Here is a 13,116-nt window from a genome sequence, read left to right as displayed (position 1 = left end):
GTTTTAATAAAATACAGTTGTGATTATTTGTATACTTTACTTTTAGAAATGTGTATTTACATATGAATTTTGGGTGGTTTTTAGGGTTCTGCATGAACATATCCAGAGATTATCTAAAGTTGTGACTGCAAACCACAGAGCTCTGCAGATTCCTGAGGTAATACGGGCTTGTGTGTAGCATGGATGGTGGTGTGCTTGGAGAGTTACCACTTCAGCAAAGCCCCGGGTGCCCCAAGATGGAAGCACCATTTCCCCAGGTGCTCTTCCCTCTTATAGTCACTGTCCTCAGGGAACTTATGGGCTGTAACTTCCTCTGTGTGGAAAAGGACTTCAGTAGAAGAGTGGGGAGAGCCCGTAGTAGGGTGCCCCTTAAAGTTGCTCTGCTCCCAAGCATAGCTTCTGCCCCAGCTCTGCCCTCCTGGGCAGTATGCTGCCCCGCACACTGTCAGGCTGGGCTTTGCAAAGGTGTCCTGTTCTGATGAGGATGAGAACTGTTCCAGAAGAAAGGCTCAGTCTGCATGGCCTCAGGACAAGTGCTTTCTTGACATGATGCCAGTTCTTTGGAGTTTCTGTTTGTTAAGGATTCCTTATGGTGAAACATTGAGTATTGCTTCTTTGGTATGGGTTTTTTTGTTGTTTGGTGTTTGTTTGTTTGTTTGTTTGTTTGTTTAAGACAGCACCCCTCCCCCCAACACAAGGTCTCTCTCATTCTGTAGCTCTCACTGTCCTGAAACTCCCTATGTAAACCAAGCTAGCCTCGAATTCATAGAGATCCTCCTGCCCCTACCTCAAGAATAGAGACAGATCTATCACAGTCCTCGATGACCTCAAGCTTGCTATGTAGCCGAGGCTGGCCTTAACCCCCTAACCCTCCTGCCTTGATCCCCCAAGTGCTGTGATCCCAAGCTTTCGCCACCATCCTGGGCTTTGATTTTGTTTTTGTAGAAGCACTGCAACAAAGAGCCGTAGTGATGTCTACATTGCCTTCTTGCTGCTGCTTGTCTGTGCTTTTGAAATCAGCCAAATGGAATATCTCATCCCAGTTTTGTAAGAAATTCACAGGGAGCTTGTGAGCTCCAGGCTCTGTGTTGTACACCTCTGCCCGATGGCTGGGCTGGTGTGTTTTGAACTAGGGTTTATCTTGGGTGGCTGGGAAGGAAATGTCCCTTGTCAGCTTGGTGGGACAGGTACTGTGTGCTGTGCAGATTGCTGTTGGAGTCACGATCTGTATGTTGTCTGCCATCTTGCTTAGGTTTATCTTCGTGAGGCACCGTGGCCATCTGCACAGTCAGAAATCAGGACAATAAGTGCTTACAAAACCCCCCGGGACAAAGTGCAGTGCATCCTGAGAATGTGCTCCACCATTATGAACCTCCTGAGCCTGGCCAATGAGGACTCTGTCCCCGGGGCAGATGACTTTGTTCCTGTGTTGGTGTTTGTATTGATAAAGGTGAGTCTCTTAGTATTGTCCAGTAGTTTATGTGGCCTCCTGAGCAGGATGGCACAGAGCTTTACAAGGTAATAGATTTGAGTCCTGGGCTCCTTTCTGAGACTTGAAGGTGCTTAATTCCAAAGCAGTCTAGGGATTGTTGTCCAGAGGCCTGGCATGGCAGCTCCGACAGATCATGGAAGAACAGGTGTTAAGATGGCCCTGGCAGAGCACAGCACCGAGTAATGGGCTCTTTCTTATTTCCCATCTGTCCAGGCAAACCCACCCTGCCTTCTGTCCACCGTGCAGTACATCAGCAGCTTCTATGCCAGCTGTCTGTCTGGAGAGGAGTCCTACTGGTGGATGCAATTCACAGCAGCCGTGGAGTTTATTAAAACCATCGATGACAGAAAGTGACCAAGACCAGACCCACCAAGGCAGCAGACTGTAGCCAGGAAACAGATCTCTAAGAACATGTAGCAGCTTCCTTGAAAGCTGAACATTGTTTTGTCTAATGCTGTACAGCTTCCAGACGTTTCCACATGGCTCTTCCTAAGCAGATTAACAAGCTAACACGCAGGTTCTCGTTCTTTTCGGCCTTTCTAAGTTGCATATTTTATTTCCTGTCCCCAAGTAGAGAGTAGTACTGCAAAAGGGACCATGTTTTTCAGGTGTTTTAAATTTTTAAAAACCAGAACAGAATCTTTTAGGAAACGTCTAGATCTTGGTTCATGAATTCCCTGTTCATCCTTTTCATTTTTAGAAAGAACAGTGTGCCTCTTCCAAGTTGCTGTGTGAGCATTCAGTCATGAGACACCTGCATGGCGGGTCTCAGGAGATGCGCTACAGCCTCTTAAGGAAGAGCTAAGAAGGAAATGTAAATCTAATATATATTTATATTTGATGTACTGTGGACATCCTCAGACTCTAATAAACAACAAGGACAGTTGCTGAGAGTAGGCTGTGACATTCCCTCTTATGAAATGGTTTCCTTGACAAAATTTAAGCTGAGCTTAAAAGCAAAAGCAGAAATATTTATTAGTGTGGAATACAGTTTATCACTGAGTGATAGTGTGGAGTTTGATGGGGAAGTCATGTAGGCGTGTGCCACCATGGGCATGTGTTGAGCCTGCGCATTGGGGCAGACTCCACCATGCGTTACATAGGACGAGCAGTATGTGGCGTGGCATGGCAGGTGTGTGTGTGTGTCCTTCCTTTGCACCTGCGTACTGAGTGGAAGCCATGAAGGGCTCCTTACTGAGCCTCAGCTGTCATCAGTCTCTGATGATGGTTCACATTGGATGCACAGACTAGGAATTCAATGAATGTCATTTTTTAAAACTAATTTGTATCGTCTGCTCTACTGATCCAGGTTTTACTAGTGTTAAACTATTTTGATCAGCCACACTATTCTTATGGGAAAAAAATCTATTTTGGCAGGTTCCTGTGCCTTTATTGCCCTCTTCTGGAAAAAAAAAAAAAAAAAAAAAGAGTGTCTCTGTAGTTTGGTTTGCGTTGTACATCAGTAATTAATCAGGAACGGGCTTTGGTGCCTGAGAAGCTGGCCAAGGAGGCACACCAAAGCTTCAAGCACAAGTCGTGTACATAGGCCATCACCAACTGGTTTCACCTTGTATGTTTCCTAAACCTGTTTAGCTTTTTTGACAAATGCTGCAATCCCATACTTCCGAGTCCCTTGTGGTGGCAGCAATACAGGCATCTTCTAAGGGACCCGTGACAACCAGCCATGAGCAGATGGATAATCAGCCGTCTGCTCCCTCTCTGAGAACTCGGCCACACCGTGCCAAAAGAAGCTGGGTTTTCTTCATGCTTCCACGTCTCCCTTCCCTTTCAGATCCCCAAATAGGAATTTACATAGGAGTGTGAGATGTGGTGTCTGCCTTTTAGGGAGAGATCAAAACTAAACTATTATCACAAATATCTGTTCAGATGTTGGGTCAGGAAATCTATGTACTTCATGGGCTGTCATTGTCCACCTTGCCTTGGGGTTAGAAGTCACATCCCTTCCTGAGTACATTGCAAGCCAAACTGTGACAGGGTTCTGCAACTAGAAGGGAGTCTAACATCTACTTCAGCACTGATTCAATAAATGTTAAGTCAACAGAAGATTTTGAATAGTTGGAATTCATTGTTATGGGACTTAACTTGTAAATCAATGAGAGACTGAGTCTCTCTCTCTCTCTCTCTCTCTCTCTCTTTCTCTCTCTCTCTCTTTCTCTCTCTCTGTAATGGTAGCTAAATATATTCCATGTTATCACTGTGGAAATAAATATGAAGATGTGGATGTTGGTGCAGGGCTCTTTTCTGTGGAGTGAAGGTCATGGATGTGAGGTGTAGGGCTATAGTGCCCAAGCAAGTGGTGAGGTCCAGCCTGGCACTGGGGACACCTCTGGATGTGGGGTAGAAGCCAACACCATCCAGGAGCAGACTCCAGCATCCACCATTGCTTTGCATTCGGTTCACAATTCTTATCCCTCATTTTATTTTATTTTACTTTATTTTACATGTATAGGTATTTTGCCTATATGCCTGTCTGTGTAGCTGTGTATGCAGTGGCCATGGAGTCCAGAAGAGGGCATTAGATCCCCTGGAACTGGAAAACAGATGGCTGCAAACTGTCATGTGGTTGCCAGGACTCCAGCCTGGGTCCCCTGGAATAGCAGCCAGAGTTCTGAACTGCTGTGCTGTCACTCCAGCCCCATGATGGAATTCTTGCAGGGTTGATGTCTCAGTTTAGCAAGTATCTACTTCATGACAGTGGTAGCATGTGACTGGAATTGGCTTGATCTGTTTGTTTTCCCAGAAAGGGAGCAATCAGTCTTCAGATGTTTCCCATTGTCCTACAAGAAGCTACTGTGGTGCCAAGTCACCTGGGGAAATGTTCAGACACCTAAAATTATATAGAATTTACAAAATCAATATTAAATGGGGAGGCAGTGGCTCAGCTCATAAAAGTTCTATAGAATTAAAGAAAAGAAAAATCCATTTATATTTTCAGTTAATATCCTGTTTCTGGATGTAATGGATTATAGACCATCTTCCCATATATACTTTTTAAAAATGTTTCTTTTCTCTGTGCATTGGTGTTTTGCCTGCCTGTATGTCTGTGTGAGGGCATCAGATCCTAGAACTGGAGATATAGACAGTGTGGGCTGCCGTATGTTTGCTGGGAATTGGACCCAGGCTCTTTGGAAGGACAACTAGTTCTCTTAACTGCTGAACCACCATTACAGCCCCTAAACTTTTTTAAACTAGGAAACATGTTTGTTTGTTTTCCTCCTCCTTCCCTTAGGTTGTCATAATTACTGGCCTATTCTGTTTTGTTTGCTCATTTGTGAAAACATGCTTCTTGGAGGTTTTTGGAATAGAAGGATTGCTGTTGAAAGGGTCTTTCAACATTGAGCATTGAAAGCAGGTAGGATACATGGGTCCTCTTCCTATGTATCTTGAATTTATTTATTGGAACTGGATTTCACAGATGAGTGTTCCTCAAGTGCAAAGTGCAAAGACCCAAACACCAGGCAACAGCGGAGCGGGGCTGTGGCCTTCTAAGAGCCTGCATTCACATGCAAGCTGAGCCAGGCACTGTCTCACACTGCTGCTGGGGGGTGGGGGTGAGGTGAGGGGGTTGTCTGCAGTAAGCAAAGGCCAACTCAGCACGCCCTCATATGCATGGCCTTCCTCTGGTGACTGGGTGTGAAGAGAGAAGAGAGGCACAGGCCAGATGGAGGTGATGAACACAGAAATCCCAGCAGCATGGTGCCAGTGGGATAGCCTCTTCCCTCTGCTTAAGAAAAGTCTGCACTCTTCTCAGTTCTTTGAGACCTAGCAAGTTGATTCTGTGTTTGCTGTGATTGGTGTGTGTGTGTGTGTGTGTGTGTGTGTGTGTGTGTGTGTGTGTCTATGTGTGTATGAAGAATCATTTCCTTGAAGCTAGCACATTTTCACAGTGATAGACTGTTGGAACTCTGAATGCCAAGTGCCTAAGAGCTGTGTCTCATGCCTGTGAGCCTAGCCCATAGAGCCTGGGGAGCGAGGACTGTCAGCCTGGACTGTGGAGTAAGAGCTTATCTCAAGTCAATAAAAATAAAGGTGCTTGAGAGCTTTGCCAAGTGGGTGTCAGTGGGCTCCAGGAGCAGGTAGCTGGGAGTAACTTTTTACAGGGAAGAACACTTGGACAAATGAAGGTACTGTCTGCTGTGGTGGGGGCAGAGCTCAGCAGAGGCAGGGTCCCATGAGGAAGGTTCCCATGTGAGAGCTCTGGGCCGGGTGGCAGGGCCCCTTGTGACCTCCTGGATGGTGAGCCTGTCTCCCAGTCCCATTTCTCTGTATGGTGTCAGTCTGTGAACTGATGAGCAGGGACAGTGTTCTTCACTGCTTTGTGTTTCTATATTCTGTATTCAGAAGCATTGCTGAAAATATGTTTCACTTCTTGAACATTACTGATGTTCTCCATGAGTTTATACTTAGGAAATAGCTATAGATACTTGTCCATATGGAAGATTGCAAATTTGAGGCCAGCCTGGGCTATATAACAAGACTGTCTCATCAAAACTTTGTTTATATGGTGCTAGAAGGAACTAGAAAGACCCAGCAGTCTTTGAGCTGAACAGCTACTGTCTTAGCACACTTCCTCCCTGATCCATACTAGGAATTAATTGGCTGGCTCTCGTTGCACTCCAGATGTTGCAGAACATCTTGATGGAGGCAAGCTGTTGAGAGACTGGCCCTGTCTACAAGGAAGCCACCTCTAGAGGCTTTCCTCGGGTGGGAAGGTGCATTCCCAGAAAGACTTGCTTCTGATTTGGAAGGAAGCAGCTGAAAGCTTGCTTTTCCTTCACAATGGTTGAAGTTAAAACATGACTCTGACTTGGCCTAGAATTGAGAATCCATCATCCCTTACTAAGTTGGAGGTGTGTATGTGTCTTGCATTCCTGTTCATGCTGCCTGAACTACTGAGGTCCCTGGAGTGGAGCCTGGTCTGAAGCCAATTTCAGGTGTACACATACTGTCCCACCTAAAGATGGAAGTATTGAGTGGGTAGTGACAAACTTGGAAATATTAATCACATGATCATGCTGGGCAATCTCTGGCTTAGGAGATCCAAAAAATAAAATAATTTTTGTTTTTTAAATTTGAGTGTTTTTTGGCCTATAGATAACAAACTTGAAATGCAGAGGTCATCTGGAAATCCTACTTATGACACTCTTAAGAATGTCCAAAGTGAGTTTTCACTTTATCTTCCTTAGGTCTCCTGTAATTCATAATTATGACAAGATTTCTGTAACTTAGGTCTGTGGATAGATAGTGTTTCTCCAACTGTTTCCTGACTAACCCATTCAAGGGAGCTGATGTAACCACGATCAAATTAATTGTCATTTTTTTGGGTACACTCCAGAAATTAGATTTTTAAGCTAGGGTTTTTCTATGTATCTCTGACTGTTCTGAAACTTTGTATGTGGACTAGGTTGGCCTCAAACTCACAAAGATACTCCTGCCTCTGTCTCCAGAGTGCTGGTATTCAAGGCCTAGATTGGAATGTGCTCTATTGGGAAAGCTATGAGTGACATCCATCAGTTCAGATCCCAGCACCTAACATAACACTTCTAGTGTCCTCCCATCTCTGTGATACCAACTCAGGGATGAAGGACAGAGGAATCCAAGTCTGAGGGAGGATCCCTAGGGCCTGCTGGCTTCCAGAGTAGTGAGAAAACAGGGACCCCAGATAAAGGGAGAGACCCTGGACCCTGATAGAGGACACCTCATGCCCTTTGTTGGCCTCCCCCAGCACCCACCTGAAAGCCACAGAGACACAAACAAGACAGTCTGAACAAAAGGAATCTAACCAAGCCTGCGGGTTCCCGGAAGCTTTTTCTCTTCTGTTCTGTCTAGCTTTGAGTGAGGTGTATCTTCCCTAGAGCTCCTCCAGCCTCTCAGTTTCACTTTTGCCTCCTGTAAATATCCCAGGAGGACCTGTGACTCCTAACTTCCCTCTCCATTGAGGTCTTGCCCCACCCCCCCCACCCCCAGTGCTGCTCCTGCTCCCTTGCAAGGTCACAAGCGAAAGTCTCCAGATGTTTGCTGTGGGGAGTAGATAGTAGAAACTATCTTTTCTTTACAAATTCTGGCGAGACCTGTCGCTCAGTTGGCTCCACAGTTCCCACCTTTTGAGAAGATTATGCCCATAGCCTCTCCTGGCTCTGGTGGGCTGAAGCTGGCTGCAGAGCGGTGCATGTGTGTACAAATGGGCTGTAGTCGGTCTGCAGGTGAGCTATGGGTTTGCATCTTTACTCACGTGATGAAACCCAGAGGGCTTGCACCCTTGTCTGAGCCCAGGCGGGGTCTGGGACAAACGCGACTGGATATAAACTCTCCAGGGTGGTGCTTCGGCTGCGCACGCGCTGGCCCACCCTTCCTCTGCTTCGGTGCTTGGTCTCGAAGCCAAGTGACTGCCATAAAGTGGACCTGCTGGAAATGACCAAATGGGAAGTCGTAGAACCCAGACCATCCGTGCCCGGCTCTCTGTATCATGCGCAGCCCATGCGAGACCTCCGGAGCGCCTGTAGGGCCCCCGGGTCACCCGCGCTCGTGTTCGTAGCCCTGTCCAGCGCATCGGCGCATCTGCCCATGAAGAACGGAGTTGTAGCCCTACTTGGTCATGTTAGGTGACATCTGCTGATGGCTCTGCCGAGATCTTCCCCTTCTTCCCTGCTTGATTCCTGTCTGGCAGCTTTCTCCCAAGCCCCCCGCTTTGCCGCTCCTTGGGTGACATCTTGTGGCCAAGAACAGGTACAAAGCACTGGCTGTGAGGCGGCCCTGTGAGTTTGGGTTTAGCAGTCGCTCCCAGCTTCCAGAACATTGAAGGAGCCCTGTACCAGGACAGCACTAGGCAGACCCCAGAATATTTGCAGCTCCCCACGTTACACAAGCGAATACAGCCGGCTCCGCCTTGTGAACCCGCGTTGTGTGAGATGGTCATCATTCCCAGCGTATGACGCTTCTCCACGACAACTCCGAATCAAAGTTATCGATGTCGATCGCTCAAGGGCTCCGATCAAGAGAGACCTAGCAGTACAGTCCCGACACCGGGGAGCCTTCACACCCCATTCTGCAGGGGGCGCTGCTGGAGAGTGCTGTGTCTTTAGTCACAGTGGCACCGCGCACTCAGACCATTTTCATCTATCAAGAGTTGTGACCACATGTCCCGTCCACAGCGTGGGCATCGCCGTGGGCCCCACGGTCCTGGTTTCCCTGTCATTGCTATGATAAAATCCCCCGACCAAAGGAAGTTTAAAAGAGAAGGACTTTAGGTGGCTTACAACTCCAGGTTATGGTCTATCGTGGTGGGGGACTCAAGGCGGGAACTTGAAACAGCAAGGAGAATGAATCCGAGCCGCGCCTCTTAATGCTCCTTTCCGGGCTCTTGTCTAGGCCCAGCCCTTGAAATAATGCCACCCACGTTCGAGGTGGGTGTTTCCACCAAAGTTTCCAAACAATTGGGTTATTCCCAACAAATAACCCGATCACAAACACCCCGCCATACACACAGGCAAGTCCATGGGCCGACCTGCTTTAGACAACCCCTCACCTAGATCTGTCAAGCTGACAATTACAACCATCGCAGCTATCACGGAGGCTAGAAATGAGACGGGGCTTATCAGAACTGTACAGAAAATGGAGGGCATACTCTGTAGCTCACCAGAACAGAATCTGTTTGAGAGGTGTCTTCAAGTGAATGCTTCACCACGAAATAATTCTTCCATAGCTCTACCCTCAGTTTTAAATGGTTGCATACGACCTAATACTGTGGATATAATTTATTTCCTTACTAATGACTATTTGAAAACACTTGTGTTTTTTTTTTATTATTTACATGTATATGTATGCCTGAGTGCATGTCTGTGCATCATGTGTGTGCAGTGCTCATGGAGGCAAGGAGAGGGGGTTGGATCTCCTGAAACTGAAGTTGCTGATGGTTGTGAGCTGCCATGTGGGTGATGGAAATCCAACCCAGGTCCTCTGGAAGAGCAGCCAGTTCTCTGAACCTCTGAGCCATCTCTCCAGCCCTGCTGATGACTTTATTGTTGGTTTTTAAGACAGGGTTTCTCTGTGTAGCCCTGGCTGTCCTGTAGCTCAGTATGTAGTCCAGGCTGGCCTCCTGCTTACAGAGATCCATCTTCCTCTGCTTCCTCAGTGCTGGGACTAAAGACATGCACCATTCCCTGCCCTGGTGACTACTTTTGAAACAGAGGGGGTTGGGGGAGAATCCAAGTGTAGTGGTGCGTGTCTATAATCCCCAGCACTTGGGAAGTGGAAGCAGGAAGTTCAAGGTCATTCTCAACTACCCAGTGAGTTCTTGGCTAGCCTGGGCTACCAGCATGGTAGCTGATGATTTTTAGTCCTAGTCCTCTGGCGGAATAGGCAGGTGGATCTGTAAGTTTGAGGCCTGCTTGGTCTCCACAGTGAGTTCTAGGCCAGAGCTACATAGTGAGACCCTGTCTTAACAAAACAAAAGCTGGTCGGTGGTGGCCCACACTTTTGATTCCAGGCAGACACAGGGTATTTTTAGCTTCCTAGAGACCTGACCCTGTCTACCTCCTACAAAGCCAGCCTCACAGGACTGTGGAGGATTATGGGAACCAGGGTGTAGAGAGAGCAATGCAAGCTGTAGAGGGATGTTCCAATGGCAGTGTCTTATGATCTCCGGTGACGTCATCTCCTTCTGCATGAGTCCCTTGGCACAGGGATGGGCACTCTCAGTGTCCCAGTGCTATGGTTTGGCATCCAGCAGGAGTCCACAAGTCAGACTGGATTTTAGTCTCTGTGGAAGGGAAGAGCTGTGTTCCTGCTCAAGGCCCAGTTACATCATGGATGTCAATGACACAGCAAAAGGGAGCAAGCAGGTGACCTTCACCATCTCTGTGCTACAGCTGGCAGGAACTAGAATTCCTGACAGGTTTTGGGGGAGGGGGCCTGTGGATGGAGATGGAGAGGGTGGGATGGAGGGGGTCCTTTCAGGGCTCAGGGAAAGTAGCTGGGAGGTGGGATACAAATGTGTCTGTGAAGGGGAGGGACTGAGGAAGGAAGCCTCCAGGTGGCTGGGTGGAGCGCCCCACCGGTGGCAGCCTCCTCTCGATGCACAGATTGAGTCTCTGATGAAGATGAATGGAATCCTTTTGGTTAGAGTATGAGGCAACAACCAAGCCAGCTACCTGTGCCCAGGGTCCCTCCCACTAGCCCGGAGCAGGGAAACATTAGGATCTGAAATCGCAGCCCTACCACATGGTTAGCACAGAAACTAGGCAACAACAGACGAGCAGCCTTGATTACAGGATAAATGATACAGGATGCCAGGGAGCTTGGCAAGAGTGAGCCAACAGATGACAGCTTGCTCAAAAGCATAGTGGCCCAGATGGGTGAAGACCCTCTGGCCCAGCCTGGACCACTCAGTGAAGAGGCCTGAATGACCGGAACCCTTCCCTCAGCAGTGGGAGTGGGGGCCTAACGACTGGATCAGGGGGCACCTAATGGCTGGATTGGGGGAGATGGAATAGGCTTTGTGTGTTGGTTGAGGAAAATTAACGGGACTCAGAGTCCAAATCCCACGCTGGGAGGCACGGCTGCTGAGGACTCTGTGTCTTCATCTTTCCAGCCCCCATCCCCACCCCGCCAAGCCCACTTTTCTCAGTATGTCCATAGCACAGAGGTAGTGGAGAAGAAGGGAGGGAGAGAGAGAAAGAGAGAGAGAGAGGGAGAAAGAGAGGGACATGGAGCGGGAGAGGGAGAGGGAGAGAGAGAGATTCTGGTCACATGCACTGAGAATGGGGAAGGAATGTCTGCGGCCATACCAGTTAATACTGTCGGCGAGATTGCAGGGGGCATGCTTAACTCGCTTCAGGTGCGCTAGAAGCTTCGCACAATGGAGAAGCTAATTGCAAATCATGCCTATTTATTCATTAAACAGGGCCTGGGGGAAATTCAAAGAGGCAGCACTGTCTTCTCTTCATTCAATTTGCAGTCTGTGATTAAACAGAACACAGCTGTAAGGCACAGGCTGCTCTGTTCCCGCCTTTTCTCGGGATTGGGTGACCCTTTCTTTAGGGGTTGTGTCTGGCTTCAAATGGGGCCTTGTCGTCCTTCCTCTGAGGTTCAGCCCGGTGATATTGGGCGAGTCCTTCCAGCAGGCGGCATCCCAGTGTCCTCATCAGGGCCTGAGAGGCTGAAGGGAGGAGACCCGGCCTGTGCCTGTCCTGTTCGCTGTGTAGTGACATCTCTTTTGGCATCCTTTGACCTTTTACAGGAATAACCCTCACGGAGGTAGAAGGCCCAGGGTCTGTCTCCCTGATTCTCAGACTCAGCACTGAGCCAGACACCATGGAGGTCTTGTTTAGGGCTGGATACAGCTGAAGCACCCTGGAACAGCCCAGATGTCTGCTCTCTGACAGGGTGACCAAACGTCCCGTTTGCCCAGGATTGGGGATTTCTGTAGATGTGACACTGTTCAGGACCTGTCCCAGGCAAGTCAGGACACTTGGCCTCGGCACTCTTTGTGTCCTAGGACACTCTCCTTACCTAAAGCCTCCTAAAATAACCCCCAAAAGACACTTATCTGAATGTCTGGAAGAACCTGGCAGTCTCATGGTCTACAATAAAAAGCGAAGGGTGAGCCGGGCGGTGGTGGCGCACGCCTTTAATCCCAGCACTTGGGAGGCAGAGGCAGGCGGATTTCTGAGTTCGAGGCCAGCCTGGTCTCCAGAGTGAGTTCCAGGACAGCCAGGGCTATACAGAGAAACCCTGTCTCGAAAAAAACCAAAAAAAAAAAAAAAAAAAAAAAAAAAAGCGAAGGGTGGCAGGCCTTTAATCCCAGCACTTGGGAGGCAGAAGCAAGCGGATTTCTGAGTTCGAGGTCAGCCTGGTCAACAGAGTAAGTTCCAGGACAGCCAGGGCTACACAGAGAAACCCTGTCTCGAAAAACCAAAATAAAAAAGCAAAAGGGTGGTGTTTCTGTCATCAACCCGCTTGGTTTACAGATGGGTATCATGGACGTATCTTTCCATTTCTCTGTAACCCCTGACTTGACCCCGCTACCCATGTGGGAAATGTGAGGTGGGGGGGGAGGGGATGCAGGAGGGCACAGGCTTCTGGTCATTTGTTCTTTGTAATTCTGAGGGCTGACAACTTTTGGGTCCGTGGGCTCTTCTTTCTTCTATTATTTATTTTATTATCTTCTATTATTTATTTTATTTATCTTTTATTAGTGTGTAAGGAGCATGTGTGTCAGTCACAAGATAACTTGAGGAGTCAGTTCTCCCCTTTCCACCATGTAGGTCCCAGAGATGGAATTTAGGACTTCAGCCTTAGCTGCAAACGCCCCTCCCTCCCCACTCCTGTATCCATGGAGCCATCTCTCCAGCCCATTATTATTATTGTTGTTATCATAGCACAGGTCTCAGGTAGCCCAGGCTAACCTCAAATTTGTTACAAAGTAGAGGATGTCCTTGAACTTCTGATCCCCCTGCCTCTGCTTTCCAAGTGCTGGGATCACAGGCACGTGCCACCATACCCGGGCTATGTGTTTCTAGTGATGGGCTCCATCCCCTGTGAGGCTGACCCTCTGTTAACTGAGCTAGATCCCTATATTCAAATTTCATTCTGGTGCTATGATA

At 48.1% G+C, this 13,116-nt stretch overlaps 1 protein-coding gene across 9 annotated transcripts in view; it reads left to right on the top strand.

Annotated features, from left to right (window-relative positions):
- The window catches only part of Gapvd1 (GTPase activating protein and VPS9 domains 1), a 77,135-nt gene extending 73,401 nt beyond the window's left edge, over positions 1 to 3,734 (top strand). For 4 of the 9 annotated variants that reach the window (XM_031369948.1, XM_031369947.1, XM_031369945.1 and 1 more), the window contains 3 exons: positions 85 to 157; positions 1,253 to 1,450; positions 1,706 to 1,846. In XM_031369948.1, the coding sequence (XP_031225808.1) occupies positions 85 to 157; positions 1,253 to 1,450; positions 1,706 to 1,846 (412 nt within the window). Of the gene's footprint in view, positions 1 to 84; positions 158 to 1,252; positions 1,451 to 1,705 lie in introns of all 9 variants that reach the window. The other 5 variants (XM_031369946.1, XM_031369944.1, XM_031369939.1 and 2 more) reach the window with 4 other exon arrangements.
- Positions 3,735 to 13,116: the final 9,382 nt, after the last annotated feature.

Source organism: Mastomys coucha, unplaced genomic scaffold, assembly GCF_008632895.1.
Source record: "Mastomys coucha isolate ucsf_1 unplaced genomic scaffold, UCSF_Mcou_1 pScaffold15, whole genome shotgun sequence".
NCBI lineage: Eukaryota > Metazoa > Chordata > Mammalia > Rodentia > Muridae > Mastomys > Mastomys coucha.
This window is presented reverse-complemented; position numbering and strand designations above follow the sequence as displayed.